The sequence below is a fragment of the Capsicum annuum genome, chromosome 1, assembly GCF_002878395.1.
Source record: "Capsicum annuum cultivar UCD-10X-F1 chromosome 1, UCD10Xv1.1, whole genome shotgun sequence".
In the NCBI taxonomy this organism is placed as follows: domain Eukaryota; kingdom Viridiplantae; phylum Streptophyta; class Magnoliopsida; order Solanales; family Solanaceae; genus Capsicum; species Capsicum annuum.
The window spans coordinates 132,929,762-132,956,868 of NC_061111.1; the positions used below are offsets into that span (position 1 = coordinate 132,929,762).

The 27,107-nt window shown below is 37.7% G+C and overlaps 1 protein-coding gene across 1 annotated transcript; it reads left to right on the plus strand.

The window, feature by feature from the left end:
* LOC107879508 (importin beta-like SAD2 homolog) lies at nucleotides 1–26,544 on the plus strand. Its single transcript, XM_016726543.2, has 21 exons — nucleotides 1–262; nucleotides 357–520; nucleotides 601–771; nucleotides 877–987; nucleotides 1,088–1,168; nucleotides 1,822–2,018; nucleotides 2,110–2,170; nucleotides 2,475–2,549; nucleotides 2,790–2,867; nucleotides 2,990–3,052; nucleotides 3,135–3,218; nucleotides 3,300–3,454; nucleotides 3,800–3,839; nucleotides 3,932–4,075; nucleotides 4,168–4,287; nucleotides 4,368–4,583; nucleotides 5,054–5,230; nucleotides 5,960–6,644; nucleotides 7,022–7,209; nucleotides 25,396–25,531; nucleotides 26,120–26,544. Exons 1-21 carry the CDS (start codon nucleotides 124–126, stop codon nucleotides 26,272–26,274), a joined length of 3,240 nt encoding a protein of 1,079 aa, XP_016582029.1. The 5' UTR covers nucleotides 1–123; the 3' UTR covers nucleotides 26,275–26,544.
* The last annotated feature ends 563 nt before the right edge of the window (nucleotides 26,545–27,107 follow it).

Genomic DNA, 27,107 nt, shown 5'->3' on the forward strand with positions numbered 1-27,107 from the left:
CTTTCCCGCGCTTGCAACTATTTTTGTCAAGTATTTGTTTCTTTTTACAGGTCTGTGCCAAGTGTGGTGTTTCTAGCTGCAGTGTTTGCTAGGGTTCTGCTGCTGCGCCACCACACTTACGTTATGGAAATTCATGAAATTGCTCAGCTCCTCAACCAAACTCTGAGCCCCAATGGTGCCATCATCAACGCCTCCACAGATGCTCTCGATCGCCTCTCTACTCTCCCAGAGTTTCCCTTCGCTCTGCTCTCTATAGCCACAGGTACTCTGGATTTCGGATGTAGAGTAATTCATCTGATTATGCTTTTACATTACTGTTAAGTTAATGTTTGTATATTGGATGACCATTTGCATAGGAGGTGAGAACGGAGGTCAGAAAGTAGCTGCAGCCACGTATCTCAAGAACTTCACTAGAAGAAACGTTGATACAAATTCAGGATTCTCCAAAGAGTTTAAAGATGCATTTGTTCGCGCTCTGCTTCAAGCAGAACCTACGACTCTTAAAATATTAGTTGAAGCTGTAAGTGATAATTTTTTGTTCTTTTGCCTGTAATTAATGATGATTTTGTTTTAATTGTGTTTTGTTCTCTTTGTTTTCAGTTTCGCTCAATTATTGCAGTGGAGTTTGTGAAGGAGGATGCCTGGCCTGAGCTTGTGCCCGAGCTAAGGTCCGTCATTCAGTGCAGTGATCTGATTGATAAGAATCCAAATTCTGAATGGAAAACCATCAACGCATTCACTATTCTTCATTCATTGATTAGACCCTTCCAGGTACTTTAACTATATTCTGAATCCAGGTTCATTTCCTTTTTCTTGTCAACCTTGTAGGGGAATTCACTCTCTAAACTTGGCAACTTATTTTATGTCCCGTGGCAGTACTTTTTGAATCCAAAACTTGTGAAGGAGCCAGTTCCACCACAGTTAGAACTTATTACAAGAGAGATCCTTGTACCCTTACTTGCTGTATTTCACCTCTGCACTGACAAGGTTCACATAATTAATTTCCTACATTCTTCTTCCTCTATGTATGTATTTCCATTACTTTTAGAGTATTTTGGAAGTGCTGACTCACTGCTGGATGGAATAGGTATCATCAGATGCCCAACACATATCACAACTGCAGACAGAAGCTATCCGTCTCATCATATGCAAGTGCATCTATTTTGCGGTGAGGATAAACTTAAAACACATGATGTTTGATCCATGAAAGCTCAACTATCATTTGAGCTCTAGGTTCTGTTTTCATTTTTTTTCTTATGAATTTAGCTGACACCATATTGGACACACACCTTCTGGATATAGAAAAATAACAAAAACATTAAGAAGAAAATTGCTTGAAATAGTTATCAAGCATATTGAGGAGAGGAAGCTGATTATACGTGTAAAAGTAGTTCTGCTCAAAATGGGAATTAGGCATCAGTAATGAGTTGAATTGATTTGTTTGCATGTGATTTGAATCTTTGAAACGTAAGTGCATTTAGACATAGCTTGTGCCAGGACGATAGATTTTGTTTCATTCAAAACATTGGTTACTTGGTTTACTGTGGAAAAGTCTTGTTTCGTTTAACATTGTTTTTGAAAAAAGAAACAACAGTTTACAACATACACCATCGAAGTGATCTGAATGGTCAGATCAGATATCAATGCACTATTTTCTTCTTTTCAAGACTATTTAAATTACTAGGAGGAATTCTTAAACCAATATCTCTTTTTATGTGTCCAAGTAATATTTATCTGGAGGCATCTTTCTTCCTCTAAGAAGATTTCTGTTGTGAACCTGGTTTGAGCAGCATTATAATCATAAGTCCATCAATTTTATAGGTGAAGTCTCACATGCCATCTGCCTTGGCTCCTTTGCTTCCTTCTATTTGTCAAGATCTAATACAGATTCTGAATTCCTTAAGTTTTGATGGTGGCTTGACTTGCAAAGCTGGGTATTCTTTGCGGATGAAGACTGCAAAGAGAAGTCTGCTAATTTTCTGTGCTTTAGTCTCTCGGCACCGGAAGTTCGCTGACAAGTATGCTGTCAAAAATGCATTTTATTTGCTTCAGAATGAAAATATAAATATCCTGGTTTTCCCTCAATTTCTTATCATCTTACAATGACAGACTGATGCCTGATATGGTGAAATGTGTTTCCGAAATTGTCAAGCATAGCACAATCATCAGTGTAAGTCTTATGAGTATAGCTTGATAGTTTTACAAAAATGAACTTTCGTGTCAGGTGTTTCATAATGTTATTTTTTTATTCAGCATGCTACCGTGGGAGTCTCCGTTCTTGAACTTCACTAATGTTGTGTCATTAAAGCAGGAATATCTGCTTCATCTCAATATCTGTTTTCTGTCAAGACTGTCTCATGAACTTTTATGCTGTTTTTCTTAAATGCTGTTCCCACACACTTTTCTCGTCTTTCTTCCTGTGATCATTTTTATTTTCTATATTCTCTCTTCATCTACTTATTCCTTCGGCGCAGAAACTGGATCAGCTGTCGGAAAGGATTGTGTCATTGGCCTTTGATGTTATTTCTCATATTTTAGAGACAGGTCCGGTAAGTTTGTTCAGTTGTCTCCATCAAAGTTTCTCTTTTGCTTGACCAGTTTGTTGTAGTTCTAGCAGGCGATGTTTTATTTTCCTGGTTGTTTCTTTCGCCTTCCTTGCTTCCTTCTCTTTTTAGGCATTTCTGCTAGTTTCATGGTTTCTCTTCTATTGGAAAGGACTTCTATGGTTGGTGCCTGCTACTTTTCAAGTTTCAAAGACAAAGTATATTTATTATCATCATCTGAAACAGGGATGGCGACTGGTTTCACCTCACTTTTCATCCTTGCTGAATTCTGCAATCTTCCCAGCTCTTGTGAAGAATGAGAAGGTCAGCTATTCCACGAATTTGCCTTCCGGAGAAGCTCTCTGTCTATGTACATGTGATTCTTTCTTTTGTTGTCGCATACTCTTCAGAAGTTCTGATTAAAGGCTTAACTGCCTGCTAAGTAGGACACAGCAGAGTGGGAAGAAGATCCAGATGAGTACATAAGGAAAAATCTTCCGTCTGACCTTGTATGTTCAAATCTTTGATTTCCTTATAAGCTGTATACTCTAAACATTCTCAGCAAATTGTCTGATTTTTATGATCCTGCAGGAAGAAATTTCTGGCTTCAGAGATGACTTGTTTACAGCAAGGAAAAGTGCTTTAAACTTGCTTGGTGTTATTTCATTATCAAAGGTTAGTTTTCTATAATTGATGTTGCTCAAGCTTCTTCTATTAAAATGCACATAGTTATCTGTAATTTTCTTGGACCTCTAGGGACCTCCAGTAAAGACTTCTATAGCCTCATCAAAGCGTAAGAAAGGAGAAAAATATAAAAGAAAAGGTTACAGCTTGATGGGGGAGTTGTTGGTGCTTCCGTTCTTGTCAAAGTTTCCTGTTCCCACTGATAACAGAGAAAGCACAGTAAATGAGTGAGTAAACAAAACTATGATATCAACTCCTTTAACTTTGTAATTTCTGTTCTTATATCACTGCACATCAATACTGATGAATCTATTCAGAAAGTTCTCCACCGTTTGGAAGCTATTTTTTTTTTTCTATTAAAGTTCTAAGAATCATTATATTTGAACTTTAGAAGTCTTTGGACTGTAAGGTGGCATAAGCCGTAGAGTGCTCGCTCTAATGTCATGCCATTAACAAATTGTCCTACTTTGCTTTTCCATTTATCCTGACCCTTTTTATCTTTTTCTAACCTTAATCATGCTTGCATCCTGTATACGAGATTTACTTTCATTTCCTTGTCTAAACTTTGTCAGATATTATGGAGTCCTGATGGCCTATAGCAGCCTTTTAGATGTAAGGAGAGATCATACTATTATTTCTAAATATAACTTTTTGTAATTAAAAAGTTGTGTACTTCTATTTCTTATCTGGCATTGTATTTACAGTTTCTAACAGAGCAGAATCCTGGATTTACGGAAACTCTAGTTAAGACTCGGGTGCTACCATTGTATGGAACACCAACTCCTCAACCATATTTAATTGCCACTGCAAATTGGGTCCTAGGAGAGCTTGCTTCATGTCTTTCTAAAGTGAGATAGCTGCCTTGATGATACTTTTTAACATTTTACTTTGCGATTAGATGTTTTGTGGAGTAAGTTCCTTTTTTCTCTTTCCACAACAGGGTTTGAGTTCTGATATTTATTCTTCATTAGTGAAAGCGTTAACAATGTCAGATATAGGGGGTGTTTCTTGGTATCCTGTGCGGGTGACAGCTGCTGCTGCCATTGCGCAACTTGTTGAAGTAAGTGTGTAAAATGGCTATCTGTTTTATCGACCTGAAGTATGATAGTCTCACTAATGCTTGACCTTTTGGTACTGCAGAATGAGTACATGCCACCTGAGTGGTTGCCACTTCTTCAAGTGGTTTGTCATAGAATTAGTAATGAGGAAGAAGATAGCTCCATTTACTTTCAGCTTCTAAGTACTATGGCCGAAGCTGCAAATGAAAAAATTTCACCTCATATTCCAGATATTGTTTGTCTGTTGGTTAGACAAATCTCAAAGAACTTGCCTTCAGATCTGGAACCATGGCCTCAGGTATTTTTTATGTATCCGACATATTTGTATTTTTCTTCAACAAATCATTTGATGATTCTAATTATCATTTTGGTAACTGGCATGAAAATCAGAACATTTCTCGTGTACATTTCATGTAGTTATGTGGTTCACTATTCATTGTTTTTACTAAATATCGGTTGGATTGCTCACACTTTCGTTCAATGACATCATCTTTCTCAGTGCTGTTGCATATGATATCACATGGTCAGGATATCAAGAGCCATTACTGTGATAGGAATAAGGCTAAACTGTCCGATTCCTTCTTGTTACTGAAATGCCTTGAGACGATCTTATGTCGCTTTTTTATCCTCCCCAGTTAGTTAATGCATTGTTATGTTCTAGATTCAACATCACTCTTCACTCAAATCTGAAATTTAGAAAAATGAACTCATCCACATGTATAATTGAAGGCATATTGAGTTCTGAAATTACTGACCTGTGTCTGATAGATGGTGGAACAGTGCTTTGCAACACTAGCAGTGATGGCCCAGTGTTGGGAAGATTCGGCATCTGAAGAAAATGGGCAGGATGGTTCTAGTCAATTGTGGCTTTCTGGTCAGGCCACCATGATGAGAGCATTTTCAGATCTCCTACAGCATGTGTGGCTGAGATCTGCTCCACTGATGGTTAGTCTTGAGCCATGTATCAAAATTAATTTGAGAGTAAATGACAAGATCACAATACAAAATGACAAGATCACAATACAAACATGTACGCAAATATATTCCATTTTTTACTTTTCCGTCAATGCAGTATACTCAGTACTTCAGTAAAGTATTTCCGTCGTATGCCTGTAACATCATGATTGAAGCCAGTTCAAGTTCATTTGTCTATATTGAAAATCAATCACCTTAGTTGTGGATGCAGCTTAACTTTAGTGCTTATTCTGCAATAGATGTTGTTTTGTATTCTAAATTCCATACCAAGCTTAAATAGATTACGTCTTTTGGCTTCTCATGCATAACCCACAGCTGTACATATATTGATGGAAGCTCGGGTAGGTTTATCTGAGAAGGGAGTGGCTGCCTACTGGATCTTCGACCACGCACAAAAAGAAACTCCAGATACATGAGATCTTTATCTTCGAATAAGATTTCCATTCCAGCAGTGGTTTCGGTAGATATCTTACCACCAGAGTCTCTCTTTTCCGATCCAGTTCCTCCACCAACAAGAACCCTAGTTAGATTCAACTTGTACTTAAACTGGTGACTGTCAAAATTCCTATTCATATTGCCTTTGTATTGGGCACTACGGAGTAGAAGATAATGGAGTGATAAAAGGATTTAATTTATCTTTTGTTTTTTTGATATACTCAAATCTCTTGTTATCTTTCATATATTGTTTCCAATTAACAGGAACATGAGGTTGCCTTCTCAGTGCCCCCTTCATCATGTGTCGATGACTGCTCCACATTACTTGGTTTCATTTTGCAAGGAATTATCCAAACTGACGATCTTCTGAAGCTAAAGGTCTCAGAGCTAATGCTGGTCTGGTCATATCTCATTGCTGATTGGCATGCATGGGAGGAGATAGAGGATTTTTCAATCTTTAACTGTATTAAGAAAGCTGTTAGCCTAGATAGGAAATTTTCTTTGAAGAACTTTCTAGTGGGGAAGATGCCATTGTCTCCTGCTCCACCTGTTCCCCAAAAATCCATCCTTGAAGGAATTGGTGCATTCATTACAGAAGCTTTCTCACAATATCCATCTGCAGTATGGAGAGCATCCTCTTGTGTCCACATTCTGTTACATACTCCCAGTTACTTACCTGAAGGAGAAGGTGTCAAGCAATCTTTGGTGATTTCCTTGTGTCAGGCTGCATTTTCTCGTTTTAGAGAGATTAGAGACAAACCTGTCCCACTATGGAAACCTTTGTTGCTTGCAGTAGCGTCTTGTTATTTATGTTTCCCAGATATTGTAGAGAAGATATTAGAGGGCATTGAACATGAAAGCTTTACAAGCTTTCTATCTGCTTTGGCAATTATCTCAACAAGTAAATTTGAGCATAGTTTGTCATCAGAGTCTGAGATCAAGTTGGTAGGTTAGTATTCTATTTCTTTTTACCCAACTACTTCTTAAGATTTTAACGCAATTATGGACTTCCCCCTTGATTCTCTCATGGGGCAACAGATATTTTGGTGATGCCATGGCTTTACATGAGCCATTTTTGTTTGTTCTGGAAAATGCTGTTGTTATATCTAGATCTGCTTATGTCTCCACAACTACGATGCATGTCATTAGATTGCAATCTAACACTAATTTTTTTTATACCTCGCGGTTAACTATCGTGTTTTTCCTTGCTTTGCCTTTTAAGTATTCAATTTTTCTTCTCTTAATTGAGTGTAAAGAGCCTTCTCCTAAGAGTCTCATCAGCACTGTCTCTATGTCTTTTTTTTTTTTCTATTATGATTTTACCAGTGATGGCACTGGCGCAATCTCTTGACAAGCTGATAGGACGGCTAAATGAAGGGAGTTCATTGCTACATGATTGCTTTACATCATTGATGGAAGCATTTCTGAAGTATAAAGAACTGGAAGAAGAAGAGGAAGGTGAAGAAAGTGAAGATCAGGCTTCTAGTGATGAGGAAACTGAAGATGATGACGAGGTTAGTTCACCAAACTAATTTTGTCTTGTTTAATTATCTTTAGTTACCCCCTCCCCCTACTCCACCCACACTTTTTTTCCTGTCAGATAGACTCTGTTTACATGGTAATCATGTTCGTATGACTGACTTTTCATAATGGTCAAAGTGTCTATTTGTAGAACATATGTTATAGTCTGGTTTTTGGGTTACTGAAATAGAAGTGACTGATGAGTCTTTACATTCGGGATAATTTGTTAGCCTTCTGACATGAGCTTTGTCTCATTAGAAAATTGTAGCTCTTTGCTTAATTGTGGTCCTTCCATGTAAGTTGAATTTTTCTCACATTTCACCCGCTTTCTTGATGGAAGCACATTTTTCTTTTCATAAAAGAACACATTATGGCCACATTGGGGCAACTTTTAATGGTTTTCACGATGTGCATGATTCTTTGGTTTTGGGGATAGAAACGCAGGTGTAACAACTCATGCAATTTGCTAAAGCTTTTGAGTTGGTGATAGCTAACTTGTGCTTTCTTAAGAAGGAAAACCACTTGGTTACCTTCCGTAGCACGGTGACTAAAACTCACATAGATTACAAACTCTTGGGAATGGTGATAGAGGCCTTTGTAAGGACTGAAAGTTTATCTCGAGTGAGAATCTTACTACTCAACATAAGCTTTTGGTGATGGACTTGGAGATTAAGCACGGAAGAGGAAGAAGAATTTATATGATTGTCCAAGGATTGAATAGGGTGGATTTATACTATATCTCGGGAAATGAGGGAGAAGTTAATGGTGATGGGGGCGTGAAGGAGAGTGGGGATGCGGGGAACATGTGGAATAAGATAACTAGTTGCATTAGGGAAGCAACTAGAGAGGTGTTGGGGTGTAGAGGGGTAACTTTAGTGGTCGCCGAGGCATTGGTGGTGGAATGGAGAACTCCAAGACAAAGTAGAAGCAAAGAAGGTTGCTTATGTAAAGTTGGTGGAATGCAAGGACGAGGAAGAGAAGTGGTCAAATAAGGAGATTTATAAGGTGGCGAAGACGGAGGCTAAGCTAGCGGTTACATTAAGTAAAATGACATCTTTTAAGCTATTGTATACTAAACTAAGGGACAAAAGGCAAAGATACGAAACTATATAGGCTCGCGAATGCGAGGGAGAGAAAGGTTCAAGACATGGATCAAATGAATTGAATCAATAATGGGGAAGGTAGGTTGTCGGTGGAAGAGACGCTCATTAAGCAAATATGGAAAGCTTACTTCCATAAACTATTGAATGAAGAATGGCAAAAATATTGTGTTGGATGATTTGGAGCTCTCCGAGACATTGAGATTTGGGGTATTGTAGGTGTTTTAAGATCAAAGAAGTTAAGTGTGCTATTAGTAGAATGAGTAGGGGAAGAGCGATCAGACCAGATGAGATTTTGGTGGAGGTTTGAAAAGGCACAAACAGGTTAAGTATTGAATGTTTAACTGGTTTGTTTAATGTCATCTTTAAGATGACAAAAATGTGTGAAGAATGGATTTGGGGTGAAATGGTTTTGTTGCATAAGAACGAGAATGGCATCCAACATTATAACAATTACACAATTATCAAGTTGCTAAGCCATTATGAAAGTTTCACACCCCAAGCCTACACCCTTGATGTGGTCGACGCTCGATGCCATTGCTGGCTTGATCGTACTCGTACCATAGCATGAAACATGAGCATACCACTAAACATGAACAAAACATGATTTAAAAGCATTCAAGAGATAGGTTTTATATTGAAGATTTTTTCATAAAAATGAAATACTGAATTTTCATGTAAGATGAAATGAAGTCATACTTGAAAGTAAAACATTAACTGACTCTCTGTCTGTCTATGAAGCCTCTAACATGAATGAAATAGTGACTACCGGGACAAGGCCCCCGGTATAACTTTATTAACTAATATAAAGCTACTAACTGCAGACTAAGTTCTCTAAAAGTAAGAAGGGATCACCAATAGCTGGAAGTGGAGAGTTTACTGTGTTTGCCGATCACATGTTTGAGCTCTTGAATATGCATTATTGAAAGATGCAACGCCAAATGAGTTTAAGTACATCAATACATGGAATGTACTATATGTAAAATGTCAAAAAGAAATATGACATAGAATTATGAATAGAAATAGGGACAACCACTCGAGTAAGATCATGGAAGAGAACTAAAATCAATAGATTGTTCAAAGTTTAGGACTTCCATCCTCTTTTTGTTTGTTATGGGAGTTTAAGGATGTAACCGGCATAAACCACCATGTGAGCGCATGGGGGATTGATCTAGGCCCGATCAGCTAAGCCATCCCATACCTTGCCGCATATAGGATACATGTCATGATTTTGCTAGCAAAGGGATTCATAATAAGCCCTTACCAAGGGCACATGATGGAGTTGCTCAAACCAATAGTATGATCCATAACCTACATCGGCAAATGTAATTTTATGCATTCAACATTTAGACTTATGACTTCTCGATTAACCATTTAGCTCCGTTAAGTTCATCTTATCATAGTTTAGCCCTTGAGACTCATGTTTATAATTTAGCCCTTCGGCTCATGTTCATAAGTTAGTCCTTAGCTATGTTCATAAGTTATTCCTTGGCCATGTTCATAAGTTACAATTCAGTAACATCTCTTGAGATTGTAGAGATCATGTCACTTGTCATAATTCATAAGTAAGAGGTTCTTATCATTATGTCATAATAATACATAGTCAAAGTTCATGTCATAAGATCATAAAGTTACATTGTTGAAGTAGTTAGGAGATTTCACAAATTGGCTACAATTATATGAATCTTGTCCTTTTTAAAGCTATCAAACGAAATCATAAAGACTTAGTATTCAGCTTAAAGATCATTCCGTTTCCATAGACAATCATGAAATCATGTAGAGAACCTATAAGGATCATATAGATAGAGAAATTTTATAAGAATGGAATATCTGCGTAGAGGGTTCTTGGAATTCATGTGGAATCATGAAGGATTCAAGGCATGGGGGTTTTGCTTTAACTCTAGTTCGTTCATAGGAGACAACTTGTGAACATAGGTGCAAAATTCATGGGAAGAATAAGATGAAGGGTAGCTACCTTACTTGCTTCTAGTTAATAGAGGATGCTAGAACTTGAAGAAAAATTCCCTCGTTTTGCTCCTTATAGAGTCTTGAGCATAATTTTCTTGAAACCCTTGTAGTTTAGGTTGGAGAGGGGAAAGGAATGAGAATGTAAATTTATAAGTGTTTTCCTTTGTTGATAGCGGGTTTTAAAACATGTATAATGAGTATCCAAATGTTGGAGAACGAAAATACCCTTAATTGGACGGAGTGTAAATCATTACTACCCAAGGTGCTGCTGTGTTCATCGTGCTACCTAAGCAAGGTGATGGGCAAGGCGCCGGCTTGTCTAGGCCGACTGTCATCCTTTGAACTTGGGGGTTGAAGTTGGAAAACCCTACTTGGAAATGAAATTTGCCTCTTTCTCTATGGTTTTGCTAAGTATCAATTGTGTTTGGATGAATGAGGGACTTAGGGTAATATTAGGTTTAATAGTCAGCCTTGAAAAAGTTACGTTTTGATGTTAAAAGAATGGAAAAAGACCAAACAACCCTTTTAAAATTGTGTGGAAAGTTGCTGCAATCGGTCCCTACGACTCATGTGACAGCCTGTTGGGTTGTGCCACGGGTTGTGGCCTGAGTCGTCGTCTAGGGTTTGATTTTTTCTTCCCTCAACATTGGTAGCAAGCCACTCCATGGCTCGTAGGGCCATGCCACGACCCGTCGACGATAGCTTTGATAGTGCTTCAGTAATGGCCATAACTTCTTACTTTGATACCGGATTAACGAACAATTAGATGCGTTGGAAAGATAATTCAATTATCAATCATTTGGTGGGTTTTGAGCTAAAAAATACTTCAGAATCTAGGAGTTATGCTCGTTTGAAGTTGACTATAGCAAGATTCTTTACAAGAAATCAATTGGTAACGGAGCTTTTGACTTGGCTATGAGCTAGGAGTTACTTCTGGCCTTAATACATGTCTTAATCACTTCTCATACTATCAAAACATGAAGTTTGATTCTATATATACTTAACATTCTTCATTTCGTTTTGCACACACATCGGGCATGTTCTAGACACCCACATGCGAACATGGATTAAAGCTAAACCTCACACACATGTCACATGTTCAAATCTAGATGGATCCTTATGGATTCTCATTCAAGCAATAACACAAATCCAAAATTAAGCTAAAATCATATGAGAGTCGCATAAATGAGCCTAAGTGTCTCACAAGTAATCGTTCAACTCATCACACATGCTTTCAATTCAAACCACACTTGTACCATATAGTCATGCGACCTATAAGAGCAGTTAATCTCAAATTAGTGAAAGGGTTCTACTTCCAACACTCTATCCATGACTATTTTTCTCTTAAGACGATCGTCATCCATCCATCATCGAGAAAAGTACTTAACTATGTCTTTATTGTGCAACGTACTAAAAAAACAAAAAAATTTGAAACCCGGTTTAAAGGGACTATCCTCGGGAAAAGTATCGAAAACAAAAGTCGAGGAACCCAAAAGCAAAACAACTAATACCAAAAACAATTACTACTACTAAATCTTAAAAGTCAATAAGGTACAAATTACTACTTATCACAAACCACAATGATCCGACTAGCAACAAATTCATCAAAACACTGAAACAAGATACCAAAGTACGTAGTAACAAACATGCAAAAAGTAAACAACCCAAGGAAAACTTTTGCCCCCACTGTGCACTGTGGACAGTGCACAACAAAAAACATAAACAAAAAATTTGGAAAAAGTTTTTCTTGTGCTTTAGTCATCACTCTCATCTACATCGGGACTAGATATCCCGCCTTGGAATCCTCTTGGTCAGAATCTATCTCCACGTCAGAATCAACTAGCAAGTGCTCGTCATTTGCAGGAACATCGTCATTTATTGACTCTCTAAATGTTGGACCAACCCGATACATGGCTTTTGCATGGTCATTCATAGGATAGTTAATATCCAACTGTCTCAGCTCATCTGCATTGAGTGGGTGTCCGCCACACATCATCATCAGCTCAGTCATGCCATTGAGGTGGCAAAAGAAGCCATCATCACGTGCATTTCTCTCGGCAGTGGTGAGAATCGGTCCATGGGTGGAATCAGGCTTTTTCACCTTGTACACATCAACCCCTCTCATGTTTCTAGGAGGCTTGTAATCCATCGGGTCTTCCTCGACCCCATTATCCTTCAAAAATTGTTACAAGACCACCAAAATTGAACCTAAAGCCATTGTGAACTCGGGCTTTCCTCTCATTGCTGATCTAATCACTGCACTAACGTTAATAGGGACATTAGTTATCAAAGCAAAAACTAGACATAACCGGTACTGCGTGACATTAGTAAAGTGAGACCCTGGAATCAAGCAAGCACCAACAATCCGCATCCAAATCTGAGCTTCTTTGTTAAAGTGAGCATAAGGGTAGGTTTTGTGATTTCCCTTATCTGTGTGGTGTTCCCGTTTAGCAGTTGATCTAGGCCCACAAAGAGTGACGAATAGCTGTGTGGTGTTCCCATTGAAACGAGTCTCTGTTTTCGGGTACTCAGACTTCCCCTACTCTTGACTCGTAGACATGCACCATCACATAGCCATTATGACACAGTATTCTTGTTGAGCACTACTATAGTTCACAAACAAGTCACACCAAACTTAACAAATATGCATCACCAACACAACTCCATTATACTTACAAACATTTTTCACCATAATGCACTTCACTCCGCATCAATTATCAAATTAAGCACGGAGCAATATTTCAAATTGCACATTAAGCACATTACTCTCACATAGGCTCGCTCATTGGAAAATTTTGGTCCAAACAATGATAACCCATATAAGGAAACAACTACCCACTTCAACCAAACCAGCCCCATTCATTCCCTAAAAGTAGTTTCCTGCTAGAATTTGGCACACCCATAAGCACCACAATGACATTAAGCACGGTGTTCATCACCCAAGGTTCAAAGATGCAAACTAGAACACATTCTCACACATTTACACATTTAACACACGAAAGTATCAAACTAAAAGCACCTATTTCAACAAAATAACCAAAACAAGCTTAAGAGTTCATCAAAACATACCTTGGATTGAAGAAGTAAGTGAAAAAGAATAGAAAATTTGGTTAGGGTTGGTGCGTCGCGCATTGGGTTTGAAAGGAGAGGAAGAAGCAGCGCAAATGGGAATGAAAAGAGGGTGAAAATCAGGTGTGAGGGTTTTAAAATAAGCTTACCTGGTTGGGTTGACCCGAATTAATTAAAACAAGATTTAGGAAAAATTGAGGGGTCTGCAAGGCTGACCGTGAAGCACAAGGCCTGCATTGCACAACCATTGCAAGGCCCGTAGACCTGCGACGCGTGACCATTCAAGAGGACATATGCGCTATGACGTGCGGTGTGAGCATCACACGAGCCTTGGGGGGTGCAACACAAGGGTCAATTCCCGTCTCAACACTTGCCTCAATATCCTTTTATCATTCGGATTTACCCAACTACTTTTGGCCTCGTAGTGCCTAAAAGTTCTTACAAAACAAGTAAAAAATGCATTAGAAGGCGGGTTGCCTCCCACCAAGCGCCGTAGTTTCGATCTTGGCTCGACACTTCTTTTTATATTTGTGTTTTCTTATTTTTTTCTTTTTTTTCCCCTTCAAATAGAAATCCGACACTGTTACATTACATTTATAGGTTGCCTCGCATGGAGTGTCTGATTTAACGTCGCAACACAACCCATATCACCATCAAACATGATGGACATCTTTTGTTTATCCTTATGCTCGGCCTAGTAATGCTCGACTCTCTACCCATTTACAAGAAATGTCGCGTCTTATCCTCACGCCATAACTCAACTGCCCCATGAGAGGTCATTCGAACAATCTTAAATGGTCCAGACCACTTCGATTTTAACTTCCTCGGGAAAAGCTTTAACCTAGAATTTAACAATAGTACTTTCTGGCCAGGCTTAAATACTTTGGGCAAAATATGCTTGTCATGCCACTTTTTCATCTTCTCCTTGTAGAGTAGCATTTTCATAAGTATGCAAGCGAAACGCATCAAGTTCATGCAACTGAAGTAACCGCTTTTTCCCTGCCATCTTCGGGTCGAGGTTCAACTTCTTTATTGCTCAATGAGCTTGATGTTCAAGCTCAACGGGCAAATGACATGCTTTCCTGTATATCAATCGATACGGTAGGGTTCCAATGAGTGTTTTGTTAGCAGTTTTATACGCCCATACTGCATCGTCTAATTTGATTGCCCAATCTTCTGGAGAATCTGCTTGATTTCACAGTTTGACACTTCGACTTGAGCACTTGTTTGGGGATGGTTTGCTGTAGCAACTCTATGTCTCACCCTGTACTTTGCTAGCAAATTCCTGAATCCAATTATTCACGAAATGAGATCCTCTATAATTGATGATTGCTCTCGGGGTTCCGAATCTAGAGAAAATGTTCTTTACAAACTCCACCAGTACCTTTGCATCATTAGTAAGGAGAGCTATCGCTTCTACCCACTTAGACACATAATCTATTGCGACCAAGATGTACTAATTACCAAACGAAGGTGGAAACGGACCCATGATATCTATTCCCCAAACATAAAAAATCTCCACCTCAAGAATATTGTTCAATGGCATTTCATGTTGTCTGAATATAGTTCCCATTTGCTGGCATTAGTCACACTCTTTAACAAAGGCAGAAACATCTTTGAACAAAGTGGGCCAAAAAAACTTTGATTGTAACACGTTATACATTATGCGTTCTCCTCCATGATGGCCTCTGTATGGTGATGAGTGACAACCCTCAAGCACTTGTTTAGCCCGACACTCTGGAACACATCTTCGGATAACTCGATTGACACCCTGCTTAAACAAATACGGCTTATCCCACACACACGAGCGTGAATCAAAGTACAACTTCTTCTTTTGCTGACTAGTTGCTTCAGGAGGATACACACCACTCACCAATAGGTTTACTATGTCTGCGTACCACAAGACCTCTAGTATACTCGGTGCTAATAATTGTTCATCTGAAAACTCTTCCCTAATACACCCATCGTCAACTACATGAGATCGATCCTCCAACCTTGATAAATGATTTGCTTATTGATTCTCTGCCCCCTTTCAATCTCGGACCTCAAGATCAAATTTTTGCAACAACAAAATCCATTTGATGAGCCTTGGTTTCACATCTTTCTTATTAAACAAGTACCTGGTTGCAATATGTTGAGTATGAACTATCGCCTTTGTCCCCACTAGATAGGATTTGAATTTGTCAAAAGCATACACAAGAGCCAACATCTCCTTTTAGTCACCATGTAGTTGGTTTGGGCAGCATCTATAGTTTTGCTGGCATAGTATAGGAATGAAAAACCTACTCTTTCCGTTGACCCAACACTGCTCCCACTGCTATATCGCAAGCGTCACAAATCAACTCAAAGGGAAACTCCCAATTAGGAGCTATCATGATAGGTGCCTCTGTCAACTTTCTCAACTCATTGAATGCTTTAATACAATTTCCACCATGTCGTAAAAGATGGTCATCATGCATCGCTGGAACGTGGTTGGTGCATTGCACAATCCAAAGGGCATACACCTGAAGGCATACGCCCCATAAGGACAGGCGAATGTGGTGATCTTATGGTGCTATGACTATTTGGTTATTGCTGGAATATCCGTCCAAAAAGCAATAATACACCTGTCCAGCAAGTCTGTCCTACATCAGGTCAATGAAAGGGATTGGGTAACGATCTTTGCGGGTGGCATCATTAAGCTTCCAGTAATCCATACAGATTCTCCACCCAATTACTGTGCGAGTCGGGATCAACTCGTCCTTATCATTAGTCACCACAGTCATGCCCTCTTCTCTGGAACACACTGGATGGGGCTAACTCATCTGCTATCTGAAATAGGGTACACAATGCCCGCATTATGCCACTTGATCACTTTTTTTCTTACTACTTTCATAACTGGGTTTAATCTTCTTTGGTGTTGCACACTCGATTTATACCCTTCCTCCATGAATATCTTATGCATGCAGAAGGCGGGACTTATTCCCTGAATATCTGACATTTGCTACCCAATAGCTTTCTTCCTCCTTTTTAGCACTGATAATGCCTTTTGAACCTGAACATCAAATAATCCTAGAGACATAATAACAGGTTAGTTATCATCATCCCCCCAAAAAACATATTTGAGGTGTGGAGGCAATGCCTTCAGCTTTAATTTCGGAGATTTATCAATAGACGGCTTGCGAGGAGGGCCAAAGGGTCTATTTCGAGGCTCGAATTCGCCTTTGTGAATCGAGATACTTGCTACATCTTTAATCTGAACCATCTCATTAGCTTCTGCATACCTGAAGATGTCATGTCCCACCGAAGCTCTTTTCAAGGGATCCTTGAAAGTAATAAGTGGAGTTCCATTTCAAGATCTTTCACCGTGATAATCGGTAACTCCTTTTAAATAGCTGGTAACTTTATTGCTTTGTACACATCAAATACCTCAGCTTTATCATGAGCTCGCATAGCTAGCTGCCCAGCAGCTACAATCGTCAAAGCACGCCCAATAGCCAAAAATAGACGTCTCAAAATAAATAGGACTTTTGGATCCGCATCAAAGTCCAATATAATGAAATCCACAGGAAAAATAAGTGAACCCACTTGTACCGACACATCTTCAACTATTTTGTCAAGCATGGCAAGTGAACAATCGACCAATTGCAAAATCACTGTGGTGGGCCTCGGACTACCCAATCCCATCTTCTTGAACAAAAAGGTGGGCATTAGATTTATACTGGCTCCAAGATCACAAAAGCCTCGAGCACTGATAGACTGCCCCATGATGATTTGAATAGTGAAGCTCCCTTGATCCTTAAGTACAATAGTAGCATATTCTGTCAACCTGTTCTTGTTTGTCACAATATCCTTGATGTACTTGGCATACTTAGGAACTCCCTGCAAAACATCAACAAGAGGAAAATTAATGTGCACCTGTTTTAAAAAGTCAATAAACTTTTGAAAACATGCTTCCTCATAGGAACTCTTCATATGTCTTTCTAAGGTTTGTCCACCTGCTGCCGAGTCCAAAAGAATCTTTGTGTTAGGTCAAGTCCTTGTATAAAAGTATGCACCAAAACATCATTAGTTTGATGATTGTGTAGGCAATCATGAAGCATGGACTTGAACCTCTCCAGGCTTGATATAAATTTTCACTAATCTTCTGTCTGAAGCTCAAGATCTCACTCTTAATTTTGCTGTCTTTCCGGATGGGAAGAAATAGATTAGAAGCTTCTTTGCTAGATCATCCCAGGTGGTGATAGAATTAGGTGGTGTAGCCTTCAACCTTTCCTTCCCCTAACAATAAAAAAGGGAAGAGGGTGAGTCTCACGTAGTCCTGTGGGAATATGTCACTGGTCTCAAGAAATTCAGCTAGTGTTGTGAATCCTTATAAGATAGCCTTGTAAACTACTTGTTAGTGTGCAATAGTTGCACAATATTCTGTTTGAGCTCGAATCGGCCTTCTACTTTCGGTTTGTGAATATGGAGGTGACATTATTGGCGAGTGTGATTGCCACCTCGCGAATTAGCCTAGATGCTCCCACTTCTGCAAGGACAATTTCTATTAGGATCAGTCAACTGGAGCTGTTGAATTGGATATTGAAGAGTAGTAGCTCTTCGTTGCGCGCTGATGAAATGCTCGTTCAGGTTTCAAATACGGTTCAACCAATTCTCTTTCTCTTGCCAGCTTGAGGCACAAGTTAAACCTGCGAATCAGCTGCTTAGATCAAGTTGTCAATACTTGTATGATATTATTGTTGAAAACAAAACTAAAAAAATTACTAATTACTTAGTCCTTGGCAACCGCTCCAAAAACTTGTTGCGGCCTACCGCACACGCAAGTGTACGTGGTCTAACAAGTAATATAATGACTTTCTGGGAGCTAGATATTGAACCCACAGGGACTATATGTTTAGCAATTCACTAAATTGTATCTCTAATAATATTTCAGACAAGTGTTGTAATTTATCAAGAGGATTTTGAATCTCTAATAATATTTCAGATAAATGTTGTAATTTATCAAAAGGATTTGTGAAATTATATCTTTCTAATAGTGTGCGAAAATTATAACGTATGAAAATCACAATTTGAGCAAGGTTGTAACAATTACAAGGGAAATTCTAGAGTCAAGGCGCTTGTTGCAATCATGTATGCCGTTACTCTTTCTTTGATTATGTTGTTTATTCGATTGTTGGTTCGCAGGGTTAATAATATGGCTATGGTCTTTCGAGTCTCTAATTGTCTACCTAAAAGGACAATGCAACTACATCGTTGAGTGAAGATGCAATGCTTCAATTTAGATGCATTAAGTTATCATCCTGTATTTGGACCAAACAAGGTGTTCCAAGTACATTTCTACCCTAGACGCAAATCAAATCTTCACTTTATTAAAGATGAGAACTCGTTTCCTAAACTCCACGTTCTATCTTAATGATTCTCCTTTCGGGTTCACAAGAGGATTATAGATGTATCTTAATGATGGCCAAGCATTAAAATAGTAGAATCAAGAGTTTAAGAACAACCGTTATAATAAATTCAACGTTAAACCAATTTAAAAGTACGACATACAATTATGCGTTCGGTCTTAATCCCAAAAACAAGGGTGTTTAGCCACTCATAGTTGGAAATAAACTTACAACAATAAAGTTATTCATACTAAAGAAAATGATGGGTAGAATTTAGGGAAGGTGAACCCTAATGAAAACCCTTAGCTTCTCTAGTCTACTCCAAAATAATGCGTAAGACGCTTCTTGAATAAGGTTTATTGTCGCTTGGCAGGCACATGCGTGCATGGTCAAACGTGCGACCCCAAGGGGTATGGTGCATGACCAATCGCGCAGCACCAAGGGATGCGCGCATGGCTTCACTGGAAGCTTGTGCTTGCTCATGTCTTGCCCAATTAATCTATCTCTTATAATCCTTTGTCATCTTGAGTCTCAGATGCCTCATTCACTCGTGAAATATTGCTAATCATGTAAAATAATGCATTTACATCACGAGTATAGCTAGACACAATTACACAAGATAATTTGTTCTCCAAACTAATCTAAAATATGGGTAAAACATGGCGTTTGGGTGTATAAATACACCAAGATCAGTTTGTTGGAGTTGGTGCTTTTTGGTTTTCGTTTCTCCTTTTGTTGGCTTTTCTAGGAGGCATTTTCTGTAAACGCGTAGAGCACGAGTTAGAAGAAGATTTTAATAGGTTCATACTCTATCACACGTTATGAACATGAAAGAAGTGAAACTTTTCCTGAAATGTTTCATAACCTCTTATTTATAAGTGGCACGCTTCACACTGATGAACAAGACTCTACTTAACGCGACTTTCATACACTCTAGGACACTTTAAACTTAATTTTCTGGTACCAAGTTTGTCACAACTTGAGACTACCCCAGTTGTAACATCATGGTGCTTAGAGTCACAAGTGACCCCAAGCTAACCCATGGCCTGACATGACATTATGAATATTGAAATAAACTGAAAATCGTTGATGCGAAAATTAACAATCAGAATAATAAGTTTGGCAATAAGCCCAAGTGACAATATCTGAATAAACCCATAAAGCTGAAAGTCTAGCCGACTGTTTGAAAGCCTTTAAATAAGATGAGTTGTTGGGACAAGCCTCCAGCTAACTCTAACTATCTGAAACTAATATAATACTGGAAAAAATGCTGCTAATTGGTCCTTGAATGTTGAGTACTCACTAAACACTGCTGCTGATATGGAGCAGAATCATACTAGCCTTGAACGGGATGCTAAATGTCAGAACCTATATTATAAGACAATATAGAGCAAAGAAGTAGAAGGTCAGTACTTATGAATATATTGAGCTTGCGACATATGCATGATCAAATATAAGTTGAAAATGCTGGAGGTAACATGGCAAACTAAGAAGCCGAGACATGCAAACTGATACGATGACATAGTAATAAACATGTAGTGGTATAAAAAGTTGAACAGACTGAATACAAAGTCATGCATATATCTAAATTTGAATCGTGGACTGTGGGAGCTATCATTAATCGACGTACCCCAGTCTGAGCTAATTGGGGGTCCAACCTGTAATCCCAACTGGATAGGTGTTCAGTACCTTGCCAGGGGTATGAACACTGACTGACGTGGATCCACTAAACTGATGTCCATAAGGACTAAAGTATTAAGCCTGATCCGACGGGTGACTCTTTAGAACCTATTGTGGCGCCGTAGTTTTGGGACTTAGGGACTTCTACTAATAATCTCAGTCTAACTGACGGGTGAGCCTTCATTCCTGTGTCTGCTCAGTGCTAAGTACCATTCCCAACTGAATAACAACTGATATCTGGAATACTCGATAATATTAATATTCAGACTGAAAATAAGTACTTTGTCTGAAAGCATTCAAATCATGAAAATTGAATGATTGAATATTCATAAATATATGCATGATATCCTAGGTTATTGAGTGTTCATAACCCGTAATCTTTGAAGAATGCAACTACTGTGACAATTTTCGTTAACTGAATAAAATAAGGAATTTTATAACTCTAGTCCGAGAATCATGGTTTACATAATATGAGGGATTTCAATTATAGACATACGATGATACTGAATTTCATAGTAGAACATGGGTTTGTATCTCATTGGTAGCAAGGATTGAATTTTCAAGGAATTCATAATATTCATAAACCCTAGGCTTTGAGAAAGAAATTTAAACTAAGGATTTGAGTTAACTTTAGGACTCAATGGGTGAAAGGACCCATTTGATAAACTTGGAAACAAGAATCTTGAAAAAATCTTTGAACTTGGGAAACCCTACTTGGAATGAAAATAGCCTCTCTGTGGTTTTGCTAAGTATCTATTGTATTAAGAGGAACGAGGGGCTTAGGGTAATATTAGGCTTAATAATCAGCCTCGAAAAAGCTCAAACGATGTTTTGATGTTAAATGATTGGGAAAAGACCAAACAATTCGTTTAAAACCATGTGGAAAGTTGCTGGAATCAGTCCCAATGACTCACGCCCGTCGGGTTGTGCCACGGGCCGTGGCTCGAGTCATCGCCTAGGGGTTGATTTTTGCTTCCCTCGGCATTGGTCGTGAGCCACTCCATGGCTCGTGGGGCCATCCGACGACTTCTCGGATCTCCTGATGTCCTGTCGTCGACAGCTTGACAGTTCTTCAGTAAAATGGCCATAACTTTTTACTCTGATATTGGATTAACTAGGAATTAGATACGTTGGAAAGATAATTCAAATATCTATTATTTGGTGGGTCTTGAGCTCGAAAATACTTCAGAATTTAGGAGTTATGTTCATTTAAAGTTGACTATAGCAAGATTCCTCACAAGAAATCAGCCGAAAAGGAAACTTTTGACTTGGCTATGAGTTAGAAGTTACTTGTGGCCTTAATAAATGTCTAAACCACTTCTCATACTATCAAAACATGAAGTTTGATTCTACATGTACTTGAAGCATGGTTCTAATCTTGGCTTGGATTTTTAGGGTGTTACATAGAACCAATTTGAATTCATATTGGGGCGATCGACCATAAAAGCTAGGAAAAGATTAGGATTTACATATGGTATTATTGATATTTAAAAAGCGTTCGACAAAGTTTTTAGGGAGGTCCTCTAGAGATACTTGGAGGCTTGAGGTGTACCAGTGGCTTACACTAGGATGATAAGGACATGTGTGATGAAGCCAAAATGCGGGTTAGAACGGTGAGATGAGACTTGGAGCACTTCTCGGTGGAGATGGAGTTGCATCAGGGATCAACTCTTAACATGTTCCTATTTGCTTTAGTGAGGGATGAATTGATGAGATACATTCAAGATGAGGTGCCTTGGTATATGTTATATGTGGATGGCATAATACTGATTGATGAGACGTGGAACAAAGTTAATGCTAAGTTGGAGGTATGGAGACGAATTCTAGAGTCTATCAAGCTGAGCAGGACCAAAATAGAGTATTTGGAATGCATCAGTGGTACTACGCGTGAGGCAGGCATGGAAGTGAGACCTCGTACACAGGCTATCCCTTAGAGAGAGAGAGTTTCAAGTACCTTAGGTCTGTAATCCAGGTAAGTGGGGATATGGACGAAGATATCACACATCTGTGGCGAGGATGGATTGGAGCTTGCCTTCGGAGTATTGTGTGATAAAAAGGTATCACCTAAACTTGGTAAATTCAATAGGGTGGTTATACCACCTTCGTTGTATGGGTCAGAGTATTGGCCAGTCAAAAACTTTCATGTTCACAAGATACATGTTGTGGAGATGAGGATGTTGAGGTGGATGTATGGACATATTAGGAATAATAAGGTTAGGAATGAAGATATTTACACACTGTTTGGATGGTGGTTTTTCATGGTGTGGTTACTAAGAGAACTATGTTTGTTTTGATTGTTTCTTAAAATGTATGGTATAGTATGGTTTAACTTCATGGTTTGATAACACCATGAAAATCCTCACTTTGTGTAATCACCGATTTGGTGGTATCCCATGGTTTGCTTATTTTTTTTTTCAACTATGCTCTTATTTAATATTATATATTCATATTTTATTCTTTACCTTATATTATTTAACTTCCTCTCCTCTCCCTCCCCCCCAACCCATGAGCCACCCCTCCCCCAAAAAAATAAAAATAAAATTTTGAAATACTTTTATTTAATCCCCCCCCCCTCCCCGACCCCACCCCATTTTTGTTTTTAATTTCAAAACTTTTCTTACCCCACCCTCACCCACCACTTACCAGCTCCCTCCTGAATCAATTTTTTTATTTTTAAAATTTTTTTTACCCCACCACTACCTCATACCAGCCCCCCCCCCCCCCCCCACAATCTTATTCATTTTCATGTTTTGTGTAAAATATATACAAATATTTTTCTATTTGCGTAACGACCACAAGAAAATAAGTAAGAAATAATTTATTTTTCTAGATTATTTTTGTATTCCATACCGAACACACCTGTAGCATACACAAAAGATGCATTCAAACTTTGTACTTGTCGTTGGTGGCTATGTTTCAAAATACGAAAAAGAAATGAATATTTATTACTATAAAAAATGAATTCGATTACATTTATTTTGATCTACTCTTGTATTAATTTTGTTAAAATTTACATGAATTTAATAACTTAATTTTAATGACATAATTTGTGATAGATTAGCAGGAAGAAAATTATTTTTCTAATAATCATTGATAAATTTAACATTTATAATAATTAAGGGCATACATAAAAATGACCTTAAACTTGACACTGAATTATAACTTTGATCTTAAACTTTGACAGTGCACAAATATGACCTTTAACTATCCAAAATTACACAAATATGACCTTCAATACTACGTGGCAAAACGCGTGTTCAACATGCAAAACTGGGCGCGTCCAACTTAAAATCTAAGGGCATAATACATAAATATGACCTTAAACTTTGACAGTGCACAAATATGACCTTTAACTATTCAAAACTGCACAAATATGACCTTTAAATGACTTTTACTATTATTTTTTTAATTATTTTTGGCTCAAAGATGAAAATAACATCTAATTTCTTTTGTCATTGCGGAAAAAGAGCAATATTGAAGATTTATTAATTAGGTGGGTCAGCCTCATACGAAAAAATCGCACGGGTATGTATATATATTATAATGCAGAAGGCGAATTTAAGTTATATAATATATCTAAATATAATTTATTTAAATATTAAATTAAAGATGAAACTATACTAATAATAAAAGAATTATAGTTTTAATAAAACGTTATTAAATTAATGTTATTAAGGATAGTAGTATATTAAATTAACGTTATTATAATGTTATTAAATTAACGTTATTAAAACATTATTAAATTAATGCAGGGGCGGACCTACGTGGTTGCCATGGGGCGGTAAAAAAATTACGTTATATATATAAGGTAGAAAATCTATATTTATGTACGTATATTGATGTTTAACCACATGAAACAAGACACTTAGATAACCCAGTAGTATTATTTGCTCTTCTTGGGCGCTTCCTTCAGCCTACTGCCGCAGGTTTGATTTTTTAATTTTAAAAAAAGCTAGGTGTTGCAACTATAGAAATAATAATAATAATAATAATAATAATAATAATGATGATGCCTTTTAACACAAAAAGAAAAACTTTGATAGTGCACAAATATGACCTTTAACTATTCAAAACTGCACAAATATGACCTCCCTCTAAGTCAGCCCTTTTAACGATGTGGCACCGTGTGATTGGATTACCTTTCCACGTAGGCGCGTGTGAAACTCACGCATGGGGTTGCAAAATCGAAGGTCATATTTGTTCAGGTTTTGAATAGTTAAAGGTCCTATTTGTGCACTATCAAAGTTTAAGGTCATAGTTATAATTTGGTGTCAAGTTTAGGGTCATTTTTATGTATTAACTCTGTTAGTAAACTTACAATTACGATACAATACCATACTGTCAAACTAAACAATAAAATTGTTATTAAACAACAGTGAACGATATATTCCATCTAAACATCGTATTGTACTATACTATATATAGTACAATACCATACCATACAGTACCGTACATTATGAAACCATGACAAACCACCATTCAAACAAAGTGCTAGGATAAGGTGGGAGCAGCCTCTGTGGTGGACAAGATGCGGAAAACGAGATTGAGATGGTTTAGACGAGAAGATGTGCAGATGCTCCGGTGAGGAGGTGCGAGAGATTGAATATAGTAGGTACGAGGAAAAGTAGAGGTAGGTTGAAGAAGTATTGGGTAGAGTTGATTAGACTGGACATGACCTAACTTCAGGTTTATGAGGACATGACCTTAGATAGGAGGGTATGGAGGACGCTTATTAGGGTAGAAAGTTAATAGGTAGTGGAGTGTTGTCATGCTTTTCGAGGGTTTAGGCTTGTTGGTGTTTGTTGTTGTACTAGCCGTATTATTGTAAGTTTTGCTTTTTTGTTGTTTATTGTGTTCGATTAGTGCTCTATTTTGTTGTTCTTGTTCCTTTCTTGTAGGCTTTGTACTGCTTCTTTGTTATTTTCTATATTTTCATAACACCTTTGCAGTAGGTGATGAAAGCCGATTGTTATCATTCTTAATTCAATGGCAGGACTCTGAAGATGATGAACATGAAGAAACTGAAGAAGAGTTCTTGGAGAGGTGTGCCAAGACAGCGGCAGAAATGGAAAATGGAACCATAGTGGAAGAAGGAGATGTGGAAGATCAAGAGCTAGAAATTGAACTGGGTAAGCCTGCCTAATGCTCTCATTTTTAAAATAACACAAGGATGCAGACATTTGACGTGCAAGGTGACAACTATTACTTATTTGAACTGTTTTATAGTATAGAAAATCTCTTCAATCTGTTTCATAGAAAAAATCACTCAATTGTTTCATTTCTACTGACTCCAACAACATTATTTTGCTTACTTTGAAATCATAATGATTTTTGTCTTGGTTCATGAGATAATCTGCTAGTGAAAGTTTGTAATCTTAAAATGCCGAGATAGCAAAGAGACTGAGATGTCATGTTGAGAATATCTTCTGTAGGTTGTCACATTTAAATGATTATTTCTGCTTCAACAGAGAAGTCTTTTCTCTCAAGTTTCAAATGGTGGACTATACCTCAACTCATGTTGGAGTTGGCTATACACATCATTTATATCCATTCAGTGCAGATGTTACAATTAAATCAGGCTAAATATATCCTAGTTGACTTTACTTAAGTATTTACATCGTTTTTAACTGCCTTTTACGTGTTTAATATCTTCAGTCTTGATGTTCACTCTAAGATTTGTATTGTTTTTTCCCCCTTTATTTATTCAATTACTTCAGGTTGTTTGGAAGATGTGGATCTGGAGAGCACTGTGCTTTTGACAATTGAAAGATATCACCAAGTGCTTTTACGGCTACAGTTGTCACCAGAACTGATTTTGAGTTTCTTGGAAGTCTTTCCTGAATGTAAATTATACTTCCGACAACCTATATAGCATGTGATACATATGATGCTCTCGGCATTCTTATTTCTTTTATAGCTCTGATTGCTGTAGTCTTGTTGTCCGGTGTGCTGTTGGTGGCTGATTATTTTGTTTATTGTTGTAATATTTGCCGTGCTGTTGTGCTGGTGGATGTCCTGTGTTCTCTTTGTGCAAGTCTCATAACTATTGAAGTGGAATAACTCCTAGGTGGAGACGTGGAATGGGGAAGTTACCCAAACCCAAGTTTTTTAAGATTTTTACCTCAATCCAAAATTCCAAATACATGATTGCAGTTTTTTTTTTTGGGAATTTTATGTTGTTTGAATTCAAATTTTGCTGGCTTTGATTTTATTTTTGTAGATTTATAATTTTGGATTGGAATTTTCTGGTGCTTAAATGTTTAATAATATTTTATATTATAGCTAAAGTACGATTCCTTTTTCAAGTCAATTACAGTGTTCCAGTAGTAAGATTCCCTTCTCAAAGTCAATTACAGTGTTCCAGTTTTACTATATTTGCATAAATATCCTTCTGGGCTTATAATACAAAGGTGGAACACAAGGAAATTGAGTGAGTATTAATTTACATAAATGTAGATCCTAACTTTCTATTATTATATAAAATTGTCTACTGAAACTAGTTACAAATATTTTGTTTTAGATTTTCCCTCTCCAGTCTCCATATAGATATCCATATAAGTATCACACCTCCAAAATTTATGTCTAAAATCAAGCAACCATAATTAAGAGATTTCAAGGTTTGAATTTACAAATCTTATTTTATCAAGTTGTTAAACATCGTCATCTTCTTTAATTTATTTTTGAGGTTAGTTTAATTTCTTAATT

Excerpts from the sequence above, each read along its gene's own strand:
- LOC107879508 (XM_016726543.2), top strand. The coding sequence starts at position 124 with ATGGAAATTCATGAAATTGCTCAGCTCCTCAACCAAACTCTGAGCCCC. Across the intron at positions 2,550-2,789 it reads ATATTTTAGAGACAGGTCCG|GGATGGCGACTGGTTTCACC; the intron begins GTAAGTTTGTTC and ends CATCTGAAACAG. Across the intron at positions 5,231-5,959 it reads TGAGATCTGCTCCACTGATG|GAACATGAGGTTGCCTTCTC; the intron begins GTTAGTCTTGAG and ends TCCAATTAACAG.